The sequence below is a fragment of the Chiloscyllium punctatum genome, chromosome 4 (genome assembly GCF_047496795.1).
Source record: "Chiloscyllium punctatum isolate Juve2018m chromosome 4, sChiPun1.3, whole genome shotgun sequence".
In the NCBI taxonomy this organism is placed as follows: domain Eukaryota; kingdom Metazoa; phylum Chordata; class Chondrichthyes; order Orectolobiformes; family Hemiscylliidae; genus Chiloscyllium; species Chiloscyllium punctatum.
In genome coordinates this window covers 102,857,056-102,881,815 of record NC_092742.1, presented here as the reverse complement: position 1 = coordinate 102,881,815, position 24,760 = coordinate 102,857,056, and the positions used below count along the sequence as shown (strand labels likewise).

At 41.0% G+C, this 24,760-nt stretch overlaps 1 protein-coding gene across 2 annotated transcripts in view; it reads left to right on the top strand.

Moving 5' to 3' along the window:
- Positions 1 to 24,760, top strand: part of ubr1 (ubiquitin protein ligase E3 component n-recognin 1) — a 220,515-nt gene that overhangs the window by 158,850 nt on the left and 36,905 nt on the right. For both annotated transcript variants that reach the window (XM_072569440.1, XM_072569439.1), the window contains exons 35-38: positions 1,337 to 1,485; positions 6,180 to 6,235; positions 17,608 to 17,704; positions 19,999 to 20,066. In XM_072569440.1, the coding sequence (XP_072425541.1) occupies positions 1,337 to 1,485; positions 6,180 to 6,235; positions 17,608 to 17,704; positions 19,999 to 20,066 (370 nt within the window). The remainder of the gene's footprint in view (positions 1 to 1,336; positions 1,486 to 6,179; positions 6,236 to 17,607; positions 17,705 to 19,998; positions 20,067 to 24,760) is intronic.

Here is a 24,760-nt window from a genome sequence, read left to right as displayed (position 1 = left end):
TGGAAAGTCATGTTGTAGCTGTGCAGGACATTAGTTCGACCACTTTTGGAATATGGTCTCCCTGTTATCGAAGGATGTTCTGAAACTTGAAAGGGTTCAGTAAAGATTTACAAGGATATTGCCAGGGTTGCTAGGTTTGAGCCACAGGGAGAGGTTGAATAGGCTGGGCTGTTTTCCCTGGAGCACCGGAGGCTGAGGGGTGGCTTTACAGAGGTTTATAAAATCATGAAAGCCGTAGAAAGGATGAATAGCCACGGTCTTTTCCCAGGGTAGGGGAGTCCAAAACGAGAGGGCATAGGTTTAAGGTGAGAGTGGAAAGATTTAAAAGGGAGTTAAGGGGCAAGATTTTCATGCAGAGGGTGGTGCATGTGTGGAATAAGCTACAGAGGGGGTGGTGGAAGCTGGTATAATAACAATATTTCAAAGGCAGCTGGATCAGTATATGAATAGGAAGGGTTTAGAAGGAAATGAGCCAAATGCTGGTAAATGGAAATTGGTTAATTTAGGATGTTTTGTCAGCATGGAGTTGGATGGGTCTATTTCCATGCTGTACAACTCAATAATATAAATGAGCAGTTTTCACTCATTTGAATTCCTTGTTTTGAGTTCCTGATGTCAGTTCTTCTAGCGAAGGTATTTGTTGGGTACAAGCCCCCTCTTTACGAGGAAGAGTGGGACCAGATCAAGATTATTTAGGATAAAATTAAGATCAGCAAGCTATATATCTGTAAGACAGCAAATTTACTGATCAGTCATTCCCCTTTGAGGCTGTACCTCCATTGGTAGCATTTTTGTCTCCTGAGTTCCAAGGTTCAAAGCCTGCCAGAGCACAAAATTTAAGCCTGACACTCCAGTGCTTAATTCCCAAATTTCATTGTTGAGTCTTGTGAAAACAAAGGGATGGTACAGTGGCTCTGTGGTTCGCACTGCTGCCTCACAACATTAGGGGTCCAGGTTTGATTCCAGTCTCGGGTGGCACTCAGCGTGAAGTTTGCACATTCTCCCCATGTCTGCATGGATTTCCTCTGGGTGCTCCAGTTTCCTTCCACGGTCTAAAGATGTGCAGGTTAGGTGGAATGGCCATGAGAAATGCAGTGTTACAGGGATAGGGTAGGAGGAGGTCTGGGTAGGATGCTCTCCAGAGGATTATGTGGACTCGATGGGCCGAATACCCTGCTTCCACACTGTACGATTCTGTGATTCTATGAATGAAGTTCTTGGACAGTGTTTAGCACTTACTGATGTGAATCCCAGCATGACAAAGTTGGGAATAAAAGGGCCAATGATCTGGAACTGAGACTATAATCAATCTTTGCTCTGTTTTGCACTTATGCAGGATCAAGTACTCAAAAAGCATCGTTGAAATGCTGCAGTTGTTCGCTACAGCCGTGTTCCGAGTAGGGTTGAAGGTTGCTCCCAACGAAGCTGATTCTAGAGTTCCTTTGATGGCATGGAACGCTTGTGCCTTTACCATTCAATCCATAGGTATCCAATTACGTTTCATCAGTTTCTGGGTTAACACTGCTTTAATATTTCTGAATGTTGTACTTTGTTTTGGCATGCTAACACCTTTACTCAATATTGCAAGCAAATTATTTTTCCTATCAGAATCGGTCCTGATGTGGAATTGAGAATTCGGTCTAACTGTCAGAGCAGACTTGAGCTGAATGACCACCTCCTGTTCCAATATCTGGAGTTTACAGTTATAAGGTGTTGATGTGGCGGCATGCTGCCTCACAGTGCCAGGGACCTGGATTCAATTCCAGCCTCTGGCAACTGTCTGTGTGAAGTTTGCACATTCTACATGTGTCTGCGTGGGTTTCCTTCAGGTGCTCAGGTTTACTCCCACAATCCAAAGATGTGCAGGGAAGGTGAATTGGCCATGTTAAATTGCCCGTAGTGTTCAGGGATGTGTGAATAGGTGCATTACTCTTAGGTTGATGTAAAGTAGTAGGTTAGGAGAATGGGTCTGGATGGGTTACTCTACGGAGGGTTGGTGTGGACTTGTTGGGCCAAAGAGCCTGTTTCCACACTGTAGGGATTCTATGATTCTATAAACTGGTGTTCTGTGATTTCTAAGTTTGGATGGTCTGTGGCAGTTAGCACATAGAATCATAGAATCCCTACAATGTGCTGACTGCCACAGACTATCCAAACTTAAAAATCACACAACACCAGGTTATAGAATCACAGAATCCCTACAGTGTGGAAATAGGCCCTTTGGTCCAACAAGTCCACACCAACCCTCTGAAGAGTATCCCACCCAAACTTATTCCCCTATCCTATTACTCTACATTTATCCTAACCTACACATCCCTGAACACTCTGGGTAATTTAGCTTGGCCAATTCACTAACCTGCACATCTTTGGACTGTGGGAGGAAATTGGAGCACCCAGAGGAAACCCACACAAACACAGCGAGAATTTGCAGACTCCACACAGACAGTCACTTGATGCTGGAATTGAACCTGGGTCCCTGGCGCTGTGAAGCAGCAGTGCTAACCATGCTGCCCTCCAATAGTCCAGCAGGCTTAGAACATCGAATATTACAGCACAGAACAGGCCCTTCAGCCCTTGATGTTGCGCCTACCCGTGGAATCAATCTGAAGCCCTTCAATCCTGCCCTATTCCATTTTCATCCATACATTTCTCCATTTAAATGCCCTTAATGTTGACAAGTCCACGACTGTTGCAGGCATGCATTCCACGCCCCTACTACTGTGAGTAAAGAAACTACCTCTGACAGTTGTCCTATATCTATCACCCCTCAATTTAGAGCTATATTCCCTCGTGCTAGCCATCACCATCAGAAGAAAAAAGGCTCTCACTGTCCACCCTATCTAACCTTCTGATTATCTTATATGTCTTAATTAAGTCACCTCTCAACCTTCTTCTCAGCCTCATGCCCCTCAGCCTTTCCTTGGACCTCCCCTCCATACCAGGCAGCATTCCAGTAAATCTCTCTCCAGTAAATCATTCCAGTAAATAAAGTTTCCACATCCTTCCTATAATGCGGTGACTAGAACTGCACGCAATACTCCAAGTGCAGCCTCACCAGAGTTTTGTACAGCTGCAACATGACTTTGTGGCTCTGAAATTCAGTCCCTCTTCCAATAAAAGCTTACGCCCTGTGTGCGTTCTTAACAACCCTATCAACCTAGGTGGCAACTTTCAGGGATCTATGTACATGGACGCCAAGATCTCTCTGCTCATCTATGCTACCATGGAATGGATGGAGTGACGTGAGTCTTAGTTAAAAAAACACAGTAGAAGACTCAAGCCACTCCTTGCAAAAATTCCTGAAGACCATCAAAGACACCAAGAAAGAAGAGAATGAAATCATGGTCTCCTTTGATACAACAGCCTTGTTCACATCCATCAACAACAACCTGGCCAAGGAAGCACTTACTACACTATTAGAAGACTCAAAGACACATACACAGACACCACCAACTTCACCAGCAAGGACAGTATCATCAAGCTAGTAGACCTATGTCTTACCATCCACTTCACCTTCAACACCAAGATCTACAGACAAACCAACGGAACACCCATGGGATTTCCAATACCGGGGTTCTTAGCAGAGAAAGTAATACAGAGACTCAAACAAGCAGCTCTGCTAACCATCCAACCCAAACTTTGGGTCTGATACATGGATGACACCTTTGTCATCATTAAACGAAACAAATTAGAGGAAACCTTCAAGCTCATCAATAATACCTTTACTGGCATAAAATTCACTAAAGAGGAGGAAAGCAACAACAAACTGCCGTTCCTAGGTGTTACAGTAGAGCAAACAGCCAATGGGGAACTTCAAACCAGCATCTAAACGAAAATAACACACACACACCAAATATTGAACTACAGAAGTGATCATCCCAACATCCACAAACAAAGCTGCATCAGCACATCATTTCAATGAGCCACCACACACTGCAGCACAGAGGAACTATGCAGAGCAGAGGAAAATCACCTATACAGTTTATTCAAAAGGAATGGGTACCCAACAAACACAGTCCGCCGATTTCTCAGCAACAAACCCAAGTAAGCAGATCAAATGTGTCCAGAAACCCTAGCCACACTCCCCTACATTAAAGACATTTCGGAAATGACTGCCAGACAACCCAGACCCCTTGGCATCATGGTAGCCCACAAACCCACCAACACACTAAAATAGCAGCTAATGAACTTTGAAGACCCTATACAGACAACAAACAAAACTAATATCATTTACAAAGTACTTTGCAAGAACTGTAACAGACATTACATTGGACAAACAGGCAGAAAACTAGCCACCAGGATACATGAACATCAACTAGGCACAAAACGACATGATCCCCTCTCCTAGTATCCTTACATACAGATGAGGAAGGACACAACTTCGACTGGGACAACACATCCATCCTAGGACAAGCCAAACAGAGACATGCATGAGAATTCCTAGAAGCATGGCATTCCAACCAGAACTCTATCAACAAACACATTGACTTGGACCCCATTTATCAAGCCCTGAGAAAAAGGACAGGAAATGACATCACCAACTCAAGAAAACCCAAACATAGAAAGCAGGAAACACCAGCAGTGCTTCGTCCGGAGCTCACTGAAGATGTTACCTAGTATAGTGACGAAAGGTCTGAAAATGAACCTTTCAGCTTAGTGAGCAAACCTACATCCAGAACCTCAACCTGAGCTACAAATCTTCTCAAAATTTGCTTTCTATTTTTATTTCAGATTTCTAGTGTCTGCTATATTTTATGATATATTTAACATATTTTGTTTTAGGAATGGAACTTAGGTTTTGTCCTGGCTACTGTATCACTGAGTGCAAGTTCAGAAAGTGTACAGCACAGCCATGAGAATGTAAAAAAATACAAGCAGGCAACCATACAACTCTTTGACCCCGATTCACCATTCTGAATGATCATATCTGATCTTCTAACTCAATTTCATTTTCCTTCCAGCTTTCCATATCACTGGATTCCTTGAGAAATCCAAAAGTCTGCTTGTCTTATCCTACCCTCCCCTAAACTAAACCGTGTTAAAGCATCCACATTACTCCGGGCTAGCCAGTTCCCAAAGCTACATAGCCTTCTGAGTGAAGAAATTTCTCTTCATCTCTGTCCTAAGTAGTGAGATTGTGCCATTGTTTTTGAGATTCCCCAGCCAGAATAAATAATTTGTGTCCACTTTGTCAAAATCCTTTCAGAGTCCTATATATTTCAACAAGATTCTCATTCTTTTAAATTCCAGAATATAGCTGTCAATGCTCTTACCCCAAAAACCAATCTTGGCTGTCAACCCTTTGAATAAGCTATTCAGTTAGTCCCAGTGCTCTCTGGAGTTAATACTAGATGTTCCTCTGCCAGTACCAGAAGCAACAATACAGTTAAATTCCTGTGATGGCCTGGTAGATCCATGGACTGAAGATGTGTTTGAATCTCAGCACTCAATCTCTCCTTTCTCTTGGAGCTTTCCTAGGAATCTGCACAGCACAAAGTAGCAATTTTGCCTCGCTCAGTAGTAAAATAAAAAGACATGACATTAGATTTAGGTATAAACCAGATTTCAGCAAGCCCTTATACCTCTTTCGTTCTTGCTCCAAACTAGTCACCTACAATTTCTTCACTTAAGATGTGTGAGATTCTAAAATTGGATGGAAATTTTCAAACCCAGTTATGAAGTGACCTAAATAAACATTGTTAAAAGAAACGAATGTTAAAATTTAGGAACAGGAGTAGATCGTTCAGCATCCTCTGGTCAGTTAGATCACGGTTGCTCTGTGTCTTAACACCATCTCCCTGCTGTGGGTTCTGTAATTATTATTAAAACTTGATCTAAAGTCACTTTTCTCCCAACCTTAACAGTGCTTGCTGAGAAGACGAGAATGGGGGACAATGTTCTCAATTTCTACCTTACTGTATTTGAATAAATACTCCTGAAATTTGCTCCAGAATAGTTTAGCTTTAACTTTAAAGTTCTGTTCACCTTCCTCCCCGCCCCACACACACACACGCGCGCGCACCCCCACAATAGGAAATTGTTTCTACCTACCTTAGCAAACTGTACTTCAGATAACATTGGAATATGGTTGACAAGCTCATTAATGTACAATGTTCTGTATATAAACTATAAAGAAAATAGTTACTCCTACTTTTAACACTACTTTCCCCCTCCTGCAGAGAATATTCTTAATGATGAGGACAAAGTTTTGTTCGGATCACTACCAGACAGACAGGTAGAATGGTTACTCTCTACTTTAATTACTGAAATTTATTTCAAGATTAAGTTGAGTAAAGCTCTTGAGCATATTGACAATTGTGGTATTAAACGTGGTTAACTTGGAGGTTTTCTTAGAACATTCCATCTAGTCTTAGGAAGTCTCTTAAAATTTAATCTATTTAAGTCCTATTCCCTGTTTTTTCGAAACACTCATTCAAATATCTATCATTCAAGTATTTCCCTACTTTCTACCTCATAAATTTTCCCATCATTTCCTTTCATTCTTTTGATCTTAAATTTATGTTATATAATTTTAGTGCTTCGTTCACTTTTATTTCTTGAAACAACCCCTGTTTCTTCCGTCTGTATCTTCATCCTTTCATTCAGTCTCATTAGAGAGAAGAAGGTTGAGAGGTGACTTAATTAAGACATACAAGATAATCAGAGGATTAGAAAGGGTGGACGATGAGAGCCTTTTTCTTCAGATGGTGATGGCTAGCATGAGGAGATAGCTTTAAATTGAGGGGTGATAGATATAGGACAGATCTCAGAGATAGTTTCTTTACTCAGAGAGAGATGGGGGCGTGGGACGTATTGCCTGCAACAGTAGTAGACTCGCCAACTTTAAGGGCATTTAAATGGTCATTGGATAGGCATGTGGACGAGAATGGAATGGTGTAATTTAGATGGGCTTCAGATTGGTTTCACATGGAGTTTGCACATTCTCCCCGTGTCTGCGTGGGTTTCCTCCGTGTGCTCCGGTTTCCTCCCACAGTCCAAAGATGTGCAGGTCAGGTGAATTGGCCATGCTAAATTGCCCCTAGTGTTAGGTAAGGGGTAGATGTAGGGGTATGGGTGGGTTGCGCTTCGGCGGGGCGGTGTGGACATGTTGGGCCGAAGGGCCTGTTTCCACACTGTAAGTAATCTAAATCTAAATCTAAACATGGCAGCGCAACATCAAGGGCTGAAGGGCCTGTACTGTGCTGGAATGTTCTGCGTTCTATTTTCTTCATCCTTGCTGTGACCTACAGCGTTGAAACAGACCTTTCAGTCAAACCAATCCATGCCATACAATGTTCCCAAAATAAACTAGTCCCACCTGCTGCATATCTTTTGACTCATATCTTTCCAAACCTTTCCTATTTATGAACTTATCCAATTGTCTTCTGAACGTTGTAACTGTACCTGCATTCACCTGTTTCTGTGGTAGTTCATTCCATCCATGAATGTGTTGAAGTGAAACTGAAATATTGTATTGTTAAAGAATTAATTGTGATCTAATGACATCAAAAGTAACCAAAAAACATATTTGATATAATAGCAAGTATGGAGGGTTGCTTAGCAAATAGGAAATGGAGAGTTAGGCATTAAATAGATCATTTTCAGGCTGGCAAGCTATAGAAAGTCACATGCTGCAGGGATTAGATAAGGCCTTATTTTCTATATTTACAATTTAAGTCCGTGACTCGGATAATGGAACTAAATGTATGCCTGCTAAATTCATTGATAGCACGTGGGAGGTAGAAAAATAGCTTGTGAATAGGATATAGGAGACAGCAATGGGATGTAGATGGGTTAAATGAGTAGGCAAAAAAAATTGGCAGTTGAAGGATATGTGGAAAAATGTGAGCTTGTCCACTTTGACAGAGTAAAGAAGTACTGTGTTACTTAAATGGAGAGCAAATTAGAAATGGTGATTCGGGAAAGTACCCTAAACAGTAGATAGGCAATGACTCATGTTCGAAGAATATTGCATTGTCTGTAACAGATCTACATTTTTCTAAGGCATAAACACCAATGGGAAAGGTAAATCAACATTGGCTAATAAATAAGTTAAAGATTGCATTTGAACTAAGGAAGTGGCTTCTGTTACAACACAGGCTAAATCCCCCAGCTATTTTAAACCTGCAGCACAGAAATGATTTAACCCGTGCTATAATCTGTTAAAATTTGAGAGGCCAAGGACTATCCCAAAAGTCACTATGTGAAGTAAAAATTAACAACTTTAATTTTTTAAAGTCTAACAGAGAAGAATTAACTAACAACTATTTACACCTCATTTATCTAAATCTATCTTTTACCTTCCTCTCTACAATACTGGTCCAATAAAACCCCGATTAAGATGAACAAAAAAATTCATATTTCGAAACCAGCCAGCTGTCGAATCTTCCCTTTGTATCTTCCTCTGTAGATTTACTGTCCAGGTCGGTGTCGATATTTTTTCCTGTGCAAACTCCTTCTCCAGACAGGTACCTTTCAGAGAACACTTACTAGCAGCCTACATCTGTTGGGGGGAGAACTGCCAAAAGACCAACTGTTCAATTTTTCGCGGTCTTATACGCCAGAGCCTGAGATGGTTTCATGTGTTTAAATATCATCAAAGTACCAAATTCAAATGATTGGAGTTTAGTATCTTAGGGTATAATTGAAACTGGCCGAATTTGAATTTGTTTTGTCTCATGGCAACCCAGGTACTGCGAGCTATTGGACCAAAAATTACATTGTAAATTTTTCAGCATTCTGTGTGCTTGCTAAGTCCTTCAACTCTCTTAAAGGTATAGTACATCTCTACACCTTCATAACACTTCTAATGATACTAGAAAAAGTGGTAAGCATGTGCTTTAGGAGCAGCTTTGAACCCAGCAAAGGATGGCAAAGAAATTGATTAAAAATGGAGAGGAGATGAATGTAAGGTAGTGAGAATCATAAAGGTTTAGTGTGAAAGCTTCTTTTCGGTTTGTGGAAAGGAAAAAGATTAGTTTGGTCATATGTCAGCCTTCTACAGGTGTAAATGGGAATTTACACTACAGAGAAATGTTGGAGAAACTAAACTGTTACTTTGGCAGACAGGTGGTGTTTCATGCACCAAGTATATGTGTGTGGTGGGCATCTTCAGAGGTGACTGACTTCCTACCCACACCAGTGAAAGAGCTCACTGGATCCAGTTCCACTTAAGAGGTAACTTTGTGACAGATCAAGACCCTCTGTACTGGCCAACAGAAGCTGCCAGCCTCTGATTCTAGAGATTGTCAGGCTTAGTAGTGAGAAGTCCTCCTCCAGAGGACTGTGGCGACTCCATCGTGGAACCGGGTTCAAGATGAAAATAAATTTCTTGAGACCAATGACATCGAGGGATATTGAGATTGTGTTGGCAAGTGGTATTGAAGTCGATGATCGGAGATGATCTCGAATGGTGAAACAGGCTTGATGAGCTGAATGGCCTGCTTTCTTTCCTACATTCCTTAAGTTTTTCCTTTTTCTTTGCTGAGGAAGGTCCGATAGAGTTTCTTTTGTAGTCATAATTCATTTTATTTTTCAAGGTTTTTAGCTAAGAGAACATAGTACTGTGAATATACTATACAGCGTTTTATCTTAGATTTTTCTTCTGGATAAGAAATCTGCAAAGGAACCTCGTTGAAGCTGTGGGAACCCATGCTTCACTTGAAGTTGTGATTTTTCAGGACCACAGCCATATGCTTTGGCCTGCTCTCGGTTATTAAACTTTGTTTAAAAATAAGATGGTCCAACAATGACCACTGTTTTGTTAACCATTTCAAAAAAGGATAAACTAATCATTTCTTTCTAATATAAAAATAGAAAGTGCTTGATCTGCGCAGCAGGTCAGGAAGCATCTGTTGGGCAAGAAGCAGCAATAACATTTCATCTTGATGGCCATTTACCACAGTTGTGTGGAAAAGGTTAGAGATGTGACTGGTTTTGGGCAAGGAATAGGTGGGACAAGGACAAAAGCAAGATCTGTGGGAGGCTGGGAAATGGAAAGGATTGGATGAAAGAGTTATTCTTCCAAGGCCAGAGGGACTGATGGTGGGACATGAAAAGAAGCAAAAGATGTGCCCGAACCAAATGTGTTAATCTCTGAAAACAGAAGTAAGGGAAAAGTTCCAAGTAATTGTTGTTGCTGTGATTACCAATGTGGGTCATAATCCTTTTTATGGAATATGTGGAGCATGCTTTGGTCCAGTACTACTTTGGCTAGGTACATTGCTGATTGTAGGAGAAAGTGAGGACTGGAGATCAGAGTCGAGTGTGTGGTGCTGGAAAAGCACAGCACACCCTATAATGAAAGTCTCCTGTCCGAAACGTCATTTTTCCTGTTCCTCTAATGCTGTCTGACCTGCTGTGTCTTTCCAGCACCATATAATTCAATATTGGAAACTTGCTTCAACTTTCCTTTTAATTTCCATTCAGCTCTATTTCACATGACCCAACTTCCCTTCATTTCCTCCATCTCTTTGTCTCTATTTCTAAGCATAATCTGTCAACTCCCATTTATTATCAGCCAACTGACTATCTCAGTTAATTTGATCACATTTCCTCAGAACCTACACCCTCTAAGGATTCCTTTCCAGTCTTCCTATCACTCTGTCACCATCACATCAATCCTAGTAATGTATGTAACCTTCTATATCAACATTTTTGACTTGTCATCTTTTTTTCCTCAACCAAGGACTGCCCACATTATGGTTGATGAGGTTGCTGACTGTGTCAGCCACATTTCCGCTCTCACCCTTTCCTCTTCTTCCCAGAGCCATGATAGTGTTCCCTCTGTCTTCACATTCTGCCCCACCAACCTCCATGTTCAATGGCTTCATTGTCCACCATTTCCACTGTGTGATAACACTATCAAGTGCATCCTTCCCCTCCCCTTTCAGCATTCAAGTGGACATTCCCTCTGATTCTTTTGTGCACTCCTCAGTCATCCCCTACACTCCATCCCTTTCATACAGCAGCTTTCTATGCAAGCATGAAGGATGTGCACCTTCCCCTTTATCTCCTGTCATTTCACTATCCCAAGTCCCCAACACCCCTACTAGGTAAAGATCTACGTAGATGTCTTTCAGTTTAGTTTACTGTATTCACCTCTACGTTGGGAAGACCAAACCTATCTGCTTTGAGGAATACCATTGCTTAGCCCACAAGCGTGACTCCGAGCTTCAGTGGCCTCTCATTTTCATTATCCACCTTTTCTCTCATGTTGCCATTCCTTCCCTTAGCCTGCTGCACTGTTGCAGTGAAGCTCAACATTAGCTTGAGCGTCAGCTTTAGTTCCGCACTTGACAGCCTTTAGGATCTCATGTGAATTCAGCAATTTCAGATGGTAACCTCTGTCGTTCTATATCTGTATTTTTTGTGAGTTAGTTTTTCTTTGTATTTTCACTTTCAGAAAGTAATGAGCCTGCTCTTGGCACATCTCTTGTTTCTTTCTTTTACTCTGGGAGATTAACTATTGTCATTTAATTCAATCTGTCACAGACCTTCCTTCACCCCGCTCCACACACTCCTTTCTCAGAGTCTCCTTATAGCTTTAATTTTACCTAGTTCTGATCAAAGGTCATCAACTTGAAACATTAACTTTTTTTTTGCCTCCACAGATACTGCCTAACTTGTTGAATATTCCCAGTGTCTGCAGTATTCTAGGTTTAGGTTTAGGTTACTTACAGTGTGGAAACAGGCCCTTCGGCCCAACAAGTCCACACCGCCACACCGAAGCGCAACCCACCCATACCCCTACATCTACCCCTTACCTAACACTACGGGCAATTTAGCATGGCCAATTCACCTGACCTGCACATCTTTGGAGTGTGGGAGGAAACCGGAGCACCCGGAGGAAACCCACGCAGACACGGGGAGAATGTGCAAACTCCACACAGAGAGTCGCCTGAGGCGGGAATTGAACCCGGGTCTCTGGCGCTGTGAGGCAGCAGTGCTAACCACTGTGCCACTGTGCCGCCCACCTAATTTTTCTAATTTTTAAAAGTTTTTTGAGCAATTTCTTTCTGTTCATTATACTTCAATCAATTTGCCATTTGTACACCTCATCTTAGCATGCAAAGAAAAGAGTACAAAATCATGGGGTTTATGATTTGAAATTGCTAAATTTCAGCATCTGGTCTCCATGGTTCAATCTCTTTTTGTGGAGCTACTCTCCACTGAATGCTGAGTCACACCTCAGCATGTAGTCAAGAAACAATTCCAGCTCTTTGGCAGATGATGAGCTTCACTAAGTTGTACTACACTTGTGTATGTTTGAACTCCAGTCTCCCAACTGCCCTAAATTATATTTTCTGCTACTGGGTTTCCTTGAACCTCCCCCCGCCCCAAACACACTACTGCACAAAACCTCCCTGGGATCACAGGGAACCCCCCAGCACCTCAGACCTGATTGCAGCAGCTCAGATGTGCGGAGCACCTCCTCTTGCTCCTGACTATCTCTGACCCCCCCAATCTTTCTCAGCTGTCCCAACCAGATATTGCTTGTGTCCTTCACATGACCACTCCCTGTTGCAATGAACTATCAATGGTTACTGTTAACCCTAACCTTTAGGTTTAGCAGCATTCACAGCTGCAAGAATTCTTCTCTGACTAAAAACTGACTGAACTGCTAGTCAGTGACCCTTAAAACTGTTTTAAGTTATCTGCTGGAAGACTTTGAGCGTCCCACACTTATTGCTAGGTAGAATAAAATGTAATCAGAGTGGAATGTCCTGTGCTTAAATGTTATAATCTAGTTTATTGAACACAAATGAATTTTATCAAAAAGGTTTGTGCCTTTTCCTTCATTGCTATAGACAATTACTTCTTCAAATGTTTCTTAAATATTCCAAGCCTTGGGGTGGTGTGGTGGCTCAGTGGTTAGCACTGCTGCCTCACAGGGCCAGGGTTCAGTTTCACCCTCGGGTATCTGTATTGCGTTTGCATGTTCTCCCCATGTCTGCGGCAGTTTCCTCCCACAGTCCAACGATATGCAGGTAGATTGGCCATGCTGAATTGTCCATAGAACCCACGGTATGCAGGCTAGGTGAATTAGCCACCAGAAATTCAGGGTTACAGGGACAGGATAGGGGGCAGATCTGGATGGGATGCTCTTTGGAGGGTCTGTGTGGACTTGATGGGCCAAATGACCTGTTTCCACACTGGAGGAATTCTATAATTCTATATGGTAAGTGCATGTTGGATGTTCTTAATCAAGCCATGTATCTCTGGTGAGATATAATATAATTAAATCTAATTGTGAGGGAATCAGTTTTCCTATTCCTAAGATACCTCCATCAGCACTGATAGAACAGGAACTGGCTCCACCTGAATGATGCTGGGACCAGTTTTTTTGACAAGTTGTAGAAGAGGACTTTCAACTAAATAGTAGAAAGAAGGAACTACATGAGAGGAGTTGTGATAAATCTCAGCAAACATGTAATAGATCAGGGTAATGATTTGGGGAATGATTTAACAAGAATGTTAGCAGGAAGAGGCAGAGAGGGGCAAACTGAAGTATGACACCAGCAGATAAAGGCAGAGACTGCAAAAATGGCAAGTGATGCACTAAATGTGTGCAGTGTTCATATCAAAGTGGGTAAATATGTATGATGTGACAGCTTTTAGAGACAGGATTGTGGGCTAACCAAGTCTGGGCCTTGGATAATTGACCTTTCATAAAGTTAGGAAACATGAAAGAGGATAGTGGGTTAGATTGTTTAATTATGTCATTAGTACAATAGTGAGTTTTGATTGTAGCTCAATAGAGTGAGGTCCAGAATTGGTTTGTTTAGATATAACAAATAGAGTTAAGTCACTTGTGGGTGTGATTTATAGGCCCCCTAATAATATCTACACTGTTGGACCAAGTATATAGGAAGAAGTGAATGAAACTTGCAAGAGTGCTTGGATGATTTCCACTGACATGTGGATAGACAAATCAGATTGTCTAACCTTCCAGACTACCTTTGCCAATGTATTAGAACAGTATGTACTTGGAGTTATTCGTGACTTGGTGATGAACATAAAGACAGGATAACTTCAAGGTAATAGAACCTCGAAATGATAGTGATTATAATGTGATTGATTTTGGCATTCAGTTTGAAGGTGAGGGTATGGGCTTTAAATATAAACATATGTTGCTCTGAGTGTATGAAGACAGAGCTAACTAAAGTGAAAAGGTGGGACACTCAAGATATTGTAGGCATTTAAGGAGATATTTTGTAACTGTCAGCGAAGATTTATTCCATTGAGAAAGATGCATCATCCATAGCTGAATAAGAAGGTAGAGGATCGTATTAAATTAGAAATAGACTGTACACCTAAGCAGCAAGTCAGATTTCAGTAACTGACAAAGAATGAGTATAAGAAAGAGCCAGCTAGAACATCATAGTTTCTACGGGTATTCAAGTAGGAAAGGACAATATACTTAGTTTTCGAAAACCTTTTTGATAAGGCACCGCATCAAAGATTACTGCACATGACAAGGCATGAAGACAAGGCACATATTATCATGCATAAAGCATTGGTTAGCTAACTACAAAGAAGATTCTGATTGACATACTGTAACCAGTGGCATGCTACAAGGATCTGTGCTAGAGCCTCAACTGTTTTACAATATACATCAATGACTTGGATGAAGGAATCAAATATATGGTAGCCAAACATGCTAATGATACCAAAATAGCTACAAAAGTATGTTGTCCAAATGATAGAATGTGTGCAAAATGATATTAGTAGACAAAAATTGGCAGATAGAATATAATATGGGAAAATATCAGCTTGACAATTTTGGCAGAAATAATAAAGAAACTGCATATTACTTAAATGTAGACTGTAGCACTGAGGTAGAGTGAATTCTGAATGTCCTGGTACATGAATCATAAAAATGTTACTACTCAGGAACAGCAAGTAACTAACAAAGCAAATTGAACGTTGGCAATTATTACAAGGGGAATGGCATACAAAAGTGGGGAGATTTGTGCAACTGTACAGGACCTTGGTGGGACTACATTAGAATACTCTCTGTAATTTTGATCTTGTTCTTTGAAAAATGATATTATTGCAATAACCCACTTCAAAGAAGGTTCATCTGACTCATTCTTGGGATGAAAAACTGATCTTATGAAGAAAATTCAGTGAGCTGGGCCTGTACTTGTAAAAAGGTGTTCTGTTTGAAATACATACGTTTCTGAGAGGGCTTGATAGAGTGGATACTGAAAAGGTATTTCTTTTGTGAAAGAAACTAGAACATAGAACAGCGCAGTACAGTCCCTTCAGCCTTCAATGTTGCGCAACCTGTGGAACCAATCTGTAGCCCATCTAACCTACACTATTCCATTCTCGTCCATATACCTATCCAATGACCATTTAAATGCCCTTAAAGTGGCAAGTCTACTGCTGTTGCAGGCAGTGCGTTCCACGCCCCTATTAAGCTCTGAGTAAAGAAACTGCCCCTGACATTTGTCCTATACCTAACGCCCCTCAATTTAAAACTGTCCCCTCGTGCTAGCCATCACCATCCGAGGAAAAAGGGCTCTCACTGTCCACCCGATCTAACCCTCGGATTATCTTTTATGTCTCAATTAAGTCACCTCTCAACCTTCTTCTCTCGAATGAAAACAGCCTCAAGTCCCTCAGCCTTTCCTCATAAGACCTTCCCTCCATACCAGGCAACATCCTGGTAAATCTCCTCTGAACCCTTTCCAAATCTTCCACATCCTTCCTGTAATGCGGTGACCAGAACTGTATGCAATACTCCTACGTGCAGCAGCACCAGAGTTTTGTACAGCTGCAACATGACCTCATTGTTCTGAAACTCAATCCCTCTACCAATAAAAGCTAACACATTGCATGCCTTGTTAACAATCCTATCAACCTAGGTGGCAACTTTCAAGGATCTATGTACCTGGACATCGAGATCTCTCTGCTCATTTACACTACCAAGTATCTTGCCATTAGCCCAGTACTCTGCATTCCTGTTGCTCGTTCCAAAGTGAATCCCCTCTCACTTTTCTGCATTAAATTCCATTTGCCACCTCTCAGCCCAGCTCTCTGTCCCTCTGTAACCTACAACATGATTTGTCACTATCCACAACACACTGACCTTAGTGTCATCTGCAAATTCATTAATCCATCCTTCTCTGCCCTCATCCAGGTCATTTAATAAAAATGACAAACAGCAGTGGCCCCAAAACAGATCCTTGCGGTACACCAGTAGTAACTGAACTCCAGGATGAACATTTCCCATCAACCACCACCCTCTGCCTTCTTCCAGCTAGCCAATTTCTGATCCAAACTGCTAAGTCACCATCCATCCCATGCCTCCGTATTTTGTGCAATAGCCTACCAAGGGGAACCTTATCAAACACCTTACTGAAATCCCTATACACCACATCAACTGCATCAATGAGGAGAAACAGTTCAAAAATAAGTGAGAAAACAGAAATGGGGAGAATGTTTTCTCTGATGGATGTTAGTCTGTGGAGTTCTCTTCCCTAGAAAGCAGTGGACTCTTATATTTATTCAAGGTTTGGTCTCATCTTTGATAGATAAGGAATCCCAAGTTATGGACAGGACAGTGGAGTTAAGATCACAACAAGATCTTGCTGAACAGCTGAGCAGGCTCAAAGGACTGAATGGCCTACCCCTGCTTCTGTATTCCTAGGATACCCTGATAGGTCAGTGAAAGCATGTAGCTGAATCCTTGTCAGCTAAAATCTCGAATTACAAACCTTTGATTTCCACTGAACTTTTCACTTGAAATCGATAGTTCCAACCTTCTTCCAGAAGCTCACTTGGCAAAAAATAAAAATTAAATAAATTTATATAAAATCAGTGTTCATTCACCTTCTTACGTTAATTTCAAGTAATGATTTCACCCAGCCTGATATACTGTGAATCAGGTATCTCTCTCTGTCAATAAGATGTGGAGCTGGAAAGACACAGCAGGTCAGTCAGCATTGGAAGAGCAGGAAAATCAATGTTTTGGGTCGGGACCCTTCATCAGGACTGGGTCCTGACTCAAAGTGTCAACTTTCCTGTTCCTTGTTACTGTCTGACCAGTTGTGTCTTTACAGTTCCACATATCATCAACTCTGACTTCCAGCATCTGCAGTCCTTACTATTATTTCCAAGTCACTGAAAACCATTTCTCTCTCTCTTTGGCCTTTTCTTGAATAGAGATGGATAGGTAGCCCTATAGTACTTCAGTACAACTTTGATGACTGTGGATGCCTAAAAGATTGTGTGGTGCAAGTCTGCTCTTGAGCTTCCCTCCGCATTCAGACAACTTGCCATCAGGATCCAATATGAGTTGTATTTTGTTTCTTTTTTTGTTTTGCGAGTACTGTTTCCTTACCTGCAGTTAACTAATTGCTGCATCTCCTCTTTGTGTACCCTTTCATTCTAATTTAATTCTCGTCTGCCAAAACTGAAGCAAAATATTTTTCCTGTCCTCTGTTTTCTCAGCCTCCTTAGGAAAATTTTGCATTTCGTCTTTAACCTATGTCAAGAAAAAAGTGGACTTATTGAACCCTCAGTCTGTAACTTCAGAAAATGACATGGCTGACAGGAAGCAAATTCTGAACAGTGACTGGTTATTTCTAATTGCAGGGTCTTAGCCTGAAAGCAGTTCTGCAGTTTGCTGCTTCTCAGAGAGTGGTGGCATCACCCAAAGTTATCCAGAAGCACTTGACCCGGTTAATGTCAGGCAAGTATGGGCTAAGCATGTAAACTTTTCATGTGCATTGAACTGAATAGATGATGATGAGTACAGTTGGGACAAATGATCAATGTAACATGTTGGGGTGGAATTTAGTTTAAGCATTGGTTTTTTTAATTTCTACAAGGCAGATGGAATAATGCTCACTGAATCCCATATAAAACTGATTTTCAGCCAAGTTCCTGGGATGCTCACTGAGCTTAGAAAAGGGAAAGACTTACAATTTCATCACTTCTGGCCACTTCACAGTGCTTCACAGCCAATGAAGCATTTTTGAGATATAATTGTAATATAAGAAATATTGCAGCCAATTTAGACAAACTAAGGTCTTACAACTATCAGTTGGCTAACGCCCAATAATATGTTACGGTGAAGTTGGTTGAAGGATAAATATTTTCTGATGAGAATGCTCCCACTGCTGTTTGAATAGTGCTGTGGGATTTTCACTAGGCTCGTTCCTGCTATGTGGGCGTAGGCTCAAAGGGCATTGTCATAAGACTATGCCCTTTGGAGCTTAGAAAAATAAGAATTGAAAAACTCCGAAGGGGAGCGATAGGATAACTACTGAGAAGATGTTTACTGTTGATGGGCTATCCAGAACTAGGGGAGACAGTTTAAAAATAAAGGGTTTTCAAGATCAAGATAGTAACCAAAAGCATAGGACTTGGGAGCAGGGGTAGGGGTTATTTAGCTTTTTGAGCTTTTCCCATTATTCAGCAAGATCATGGCAGATCTGCTTAGGACCTTAGTTTCACTCTACTGTCTACCACCTTAGGGAGTGCTCTTGTTTATAAGCTATGTCACCTAACTTTAGTCTCTCCCACAGAAGTAAATACTATTGCATACTTTTCTAGTGTCCTAAGATGCAACGCAATTTATTCACTCAGAGGATTGTTAGTGTTTGGAATTCTCTTCCACAGACAGCTTGAAGTGGGCGGCCCGGTGGCACAGTGGTTAGCACTGCTGCCTCACAGCGCCGGAGACCCGGGTTCAATTCCCGCCTCAGGCGACTGACTGTGTGGAGTTTGCACGTTCTCCCTGTGCCTGCGTGGGTTTCCTCCGGGTGCTCCGGTTTCCTCAGTCCAAAGATGTGCCGGCCAGGTGAATTGGCCATGCTAAATTGCCCGTAGTGTTAGGTAAGGGGTAGATGTAGGGGTATGGGTGGGTTACGCTTCGGCGGGGCAGTGTGGACTTGTTGGGCCGAAGGACCTGTTTCCACACTGTAAGTAATCTAATCTAATCTAAATCTAATCTAAAGACAGCTTGAAGTCTGGGTCATTCAATATATTCAAGGTTGAGCTGGGCATATTTTTGATTGACAAGGGACTCAAGGATTGTGGAGGCAGGCAAAACAGTAGAATCAAGGCCAAAACCAAATCACCCATGATCCTGCTGAATGGTGGATCAGGCAAAAGAGGCCAAATGGCCTACAGGTGCTCCTATTTCTTGTATTCAGCCTAGTAAACCTCTTTTGCACTGTTTAGGGGATTTGACAGAGTAGATGTGAAAATGTTGTTTCCCCTTGTGAAAGAATCTCGGGCCAGAGGACATAATCTTAAGAGTAAAGGGTTGCACATTTAAGACAGAGATGTGGACGATTATCTTCTTGGTGTTAGTGAATCTGTGGAATTCTTTATCCCAGAGGGCTATTGAGTCATTGAGTATATTTAGGGCTGAGTCAGGTTTTTAGTCAGTAAGGCAATCAAAGGTGATGGGAGTTAAGGCAGGAATATGGAGTTGAACATTATCAGGTCAGCCATGCCAAAAGCTGACTCAATAGGCTGATTGGCCTACTTAGGTTCCCATATCTTACAATCCTTAATTCATATTACTAGAAATAAATTAAACTAAAAGTGTGAAAGTTCTTTGTTTTGGTCAGATCTATCACATCCCAAATATGCATCCGGGTTAGAAACATCATGCTTTGCCTTTTTTGAAATCTTTAAGATAACGTAAAATATCAGCACAGCATCAATCTAAATGCAACAGTGTCTACTAATTTCCATGATACCTTTGTTCACTTCAGACTAAGAAGAGAAATTAGCGAATGGGATTGAAATCAGACCATCCATATAAATTTTTGTCTGGATGTATGCACACAATACTCAAACATGTTATTTTCATGTTGTTTTCAGTTTTGCTGAACTTTGGTCATTTGACTTATCTTATTGAAAGAATCATACAGTTCAGTTTAACTAGTTTGCAATCCTTCTGATAATTACCCATTCACTTTGGCCAAGAAATGTAATTTATAGCTTGTGATTCTGTGTTTTCGTTTCTAGTGTTTCTGCCTCATCTGGATGTTGAAGACACTTGGTCAATCTTGGATATTGACTTTTTCCATCTCTTGGTATGTTTATGATTCATGACATTTGAGAAGAATAGTTCATCCATTATTTCTTTCATTTTAATTTCAAAAACACACTTTTAGACTTCATGATTCTGAATCCTAACAGGAAACATTTTCTTCATGTCATGGATTCATGGAAATCCTTATCCCGAAGATATATTAAGCCTCAGGATCAATTTAAACTTTCAAAATCAAAATTGATAGTTTTTCATTAGGGATGGATATTAGGGATATGGTTAAGGCACAGGTCAGCCATGATCTAACTGTACGGTAGAATAGATTTGTAGGGCTGATTAGCCGCCTCTGTGTTACATTTGGAGACCAGAGCATCAAGAGAGTTTCTTTAAATAGACTTCATCCCATAGGAACTGAAGCTTCTATCCATGTCTGGAGCATGCTGAGTTAACAATTACTCTTTACTTGTGATTTTAACCACTAAAGCTCAAATCGGTTGCCCAACTTGTGCTCTGAAAACTAGCCAAACTAACTTCATGTTTAGAAGTATCAAGTTGGATGATAGCTTCTCATCACATCTCATAATAGCTATGAGGAATTAGAATAAAGGGTAAACTACCCTTTAACCAAAAGATTAAAATCCATAGAATCTACTCAGTGTTTGTTGTATGTGTATGATGAGGCTTTTGGATTACAAAGATCTTGATGGACCTTCATGGTGTATCAATATTTACATTCTGTTTTAACTGTAATGCAGGTGTCAGCTCAGGGTGGATCTAGATTTCTTTTTAAATCTACTGTAATGATTTCCTTATCTGCTGCAGTCTCTGAGGATCATGCTGGGCTCTGAGATTGCTGATCTCAGAGGTGTGCAAACCTTGAACTCTGAAATCTGGGGAGCAATCAGTAGTTGATGGGCCAGGCAGATGAGGTGCTTTGAGGTTTGTGTGCCTTCTGTGACACCTGTGTGCTCCTGACAATTTCTCAATGTGTTCAGTGCATTCTTAATTAAGCCTTAGAGTGGTCCTGTGATAAAATGGTGCAATGTTTTCATTTCTTGAAGCAACACATTGGGAAATCAATTAGGAAATGACTTGTTTAGATTAGGCATTATGTAATGAGGCAAGATTAATTAGTAATGTCAAAGTAAAAGATCCCCTTGGTAAATAGTGATCATAGTACAAATTAAGTCCTCATTAAGTTTGAAAATGATGTACTCCATACTCCAGTCACAAACCAATTATGTCCATGTGCAGGGAGAACTGACTAAACTGGGTTAAGTACATAGATTAAAAGGGATGTTGGTAAATAAAGAGTGGAAAATATTTCAAGAAATATTTTAAAATGTTCAACAAAAATTCATTGCATTAAAGAAAAATGCTCAGCAAGGAAGATTCATTTGTGACTCAAAGAAATTAAAGGTAGTATGAATTTAAAACAAGAGACTTATATTGTTGCAAGAATAGTGAGAGGAAGCAATGGCCTAGTAATATTATTGCTAGACTATTCATCATTCATTCAGCCAATGTCTTGGAGACCTGAGTTCAAACCTTGCCACAGCAGATGGTGGAGCTTTAATTCAGTAAAGAATTTGGAATTACAAGTCTAATGATGTCTGTGAAACCATTGCCGATTGTCAGAAAAAAGCCACCTGCTTTACTTGTGTCACCTGCCATATAATCTGGTCTGGCCTGCATGCAACTCCAGATCCACAGCAATGTGACTCCTAACTGCCCTCTGGGTAATTAGGGATGTATAATAAATGCTGGTGTAGCCAGTGATACCAAAATCCCGTGAATGAATAAAAAAAGCAGGTCAGAAGATTGAGTATGTTATCAACCAAAATTATCATACAAAAAGTTGATTTAGATAAGAGGAAAGAACAAGTACATTCGCTAATAACATAAAAACTTCTACGTTTTTAAAAAATTTGCTAAAATAAATAATAGTCTCTTAGAAGCAGAAACAGGGGAAATTTCGTAGGGAGTAGGAAAATGACAGGTATTCAACAAATATTTTGTGTCTTTCTTCACAGAAGAAAACACAAGATGCATGCCAGAAACAGATGAGGCCTTCAGGCCGAAAATAGGAATATTTAATATCAGCAGAGAAAAAATATTGGAGAAGCCAAACGGACTAAAATTCAACAAATCTCCAGAAACTGGCGGCTTCAGTTTCCAAAAAGGAGAGCTGAGAAATAGCAAACTTGCTGACTGAGTTTCTAAAATTGCTTAAATTTGGGAATGCTGTCATTAGTTTGGAAACTTGCAAATTAAACACTGCTTTTCCTTAGACCATAAGATAGGGGAACATATTTGGGCCATTTGGCTACTTGAATTTACTCTGCCATTCCATCATGGCTCATCTTTTCCTCAACCACATTCTCCTTCCTGTAATTTTTGTTGCCCTTACTAATCAATGACATATCTATCTCAGTCTAAAAACACTCAGTGACTTGGCTTGCACGTCCTTCTGTGACAGAGAGTTCCACAGATTCACCAGCCTCTGGCTCATTCCTCCTCATCTTAGTCCTAAAAGTTCATCCCTTCACTCTGAGGCAGCGCCTTGTGGTGCTCGTGTCTGCTTTTAGTAAACTGTACTTTTCTAAGTAAATTGTTAAGCATGGTGGAAAGACCTCCTTCACGTCCACTCCATCCAGGCCTCTCCGTATTCTGTAAGTTTCAATGAGATTCCGCTCCATCCCCACCCCCATCCTCATCCTTCCAAACTCAATCGAGTAAAGACCCAGAGCCCTCAGCCACTCCTCAAATGGCAAGCCCTTCATCCCCAGCATCACTCTAGTGAAGCTCCTCTGGTCCCCTCTAACACCAGCACATCTTTCCTTAGATACGGGGCCCAGAATTGCTCACCTGTTTTTTATTCTCGCCCTCTTAAAATGAATGTTAACATTGCATTTGCCTTCCTAATGCTAACTGAACTTACATGTTAACCTCAAGAGAATTCTGAGCTAGAATCCCAAGTCCCTTTGTGCATCAGATTTCCAAAGCCTTTCCCCATTTAGAAAATAGTGTACGCCTCTATTCTTCCTCCCAACATGCATAACTTTGCACTTTTCCACATTGTATTCCATCTTCCACTTCTTTGCCTGCTCTCCGAGTCTGTCCAAGTCCTTCTGCAGCCACCCCATTTCCTCAACAATACTTGCCCCTTCACTTATCGTTGCTTACTAAAAGGAGCGAGAGAAAATTGGCAAGAATAGAGCAGTTAGCCTGTAGTTGGGAAACTGCAAGAATCATTTACAAAGGAATGCTTAACAATTTACTTAGAAAAGCATGGTTTTACTAAAAGCAAATTCTTCTTGACAAATTTATTCCAGTTTTTTGAAGATGCTATATAAGTCTACTGGAATTTTGAGGATGTAACTTGTAGAGTGATAATGGGAGCCAGTAGATGTGGTTTACTTGGACTTTGAGAAGGCTGTCAATAAGGTCCTATATAAAAGATTGGCATGTAAGCGTGAAGTTCATGGGATTAGGAATAGTGTACTGTAACAGATACTGTACCATACTGTTGCCAGACTGGAAATAGAGTAAGAATAAATTAATCCTCTTCTGAGAGGCAGCAAGTGACTCGTGGGATATCATGGGAATTAGTGCTTAGACCCCGGCTATTCACAACATATGTAAACCATTTAGATGAGGGAATTAAATGTAATGCCTGCAAATTTGCAGATGACACAAAACTGGGTGGGAAGGTGAATTGTGAGGTGGATGCAGAGATGCTTCATTGTGATGTGGACAAGGTGAGTGAGTGGGCATAAGCATGGCATGTGGATAAATGCCAGATTGTCTACTTTAGAAGCAAAGACAGGAAGACCGTTGATTTTCTGAATAGTGATAGATTGGGAAAGGGGGGAGGTGCAACCACACCAAGGAGTCGTCATGCACCATTGCTGAAGATAAGCATGCAGGTGCAGCAGGTGATGAAAAAGGCAAATGGTATGTTGGCCTTCATAGTAAGAGAGTGCAGACACGGGAACAAAGATGTCCTGCTGTAATTGTGCATGGCTTTGGTGAGACCACAGCTGGAGTATTGTGTACAGTTTTGACCTGCTGATCTGAGGAAGCGTATTTGAGCTATACAGGGAGTGCAGTGAGCAAGACTGATTCCTGGGATGGCAGGATAGACAACCAAAGAGAGATTGGATCAGTTAGGGGTGTCTTCACTGGTCTTTGGAAGAATAAGAGGGTATCAAATTCGAACAGGACTAGACAGGGTATATACAAGGATGTTCCTGATGACCAGGGTCACGGTCTAAACACTTGGGGTAGGCCATTTAGGACTGAGGTGAGAAATTTCTTCACCTAGAAAGTAGTGAGCTCGTAAATTCGCTGCCACAGAAAGCGGTTGAGGCCAACACATTGAATATCTTTAAGAAGGATTTAGTTGAAGTTCTTAGGGCTAAAGCGATCAAAGTATGAGGAGAAAGTGAGAACAGGGCACCATATTGAATGGCGGAGCAGGCTCAAAGGACCACATGGTCAATTGCTCCAATTTTCTGTGTTTCCATGTAACATGTAGAGTCAATGAAGAGAAACCAGTTGTTGATGTGGACAAGATTAGGATTCATGGGGTTTAGGGTGATGGCATTGATAAAGATTGGCTAATGGATAGGATTGCGCAGAGAATAGGTATATAAACAGCGCATAGAGCAGTGGAAGGATCAGTGGTGGGACATCTGCTATTTACAATTTATATTAATTAATTTATTTGGTAAA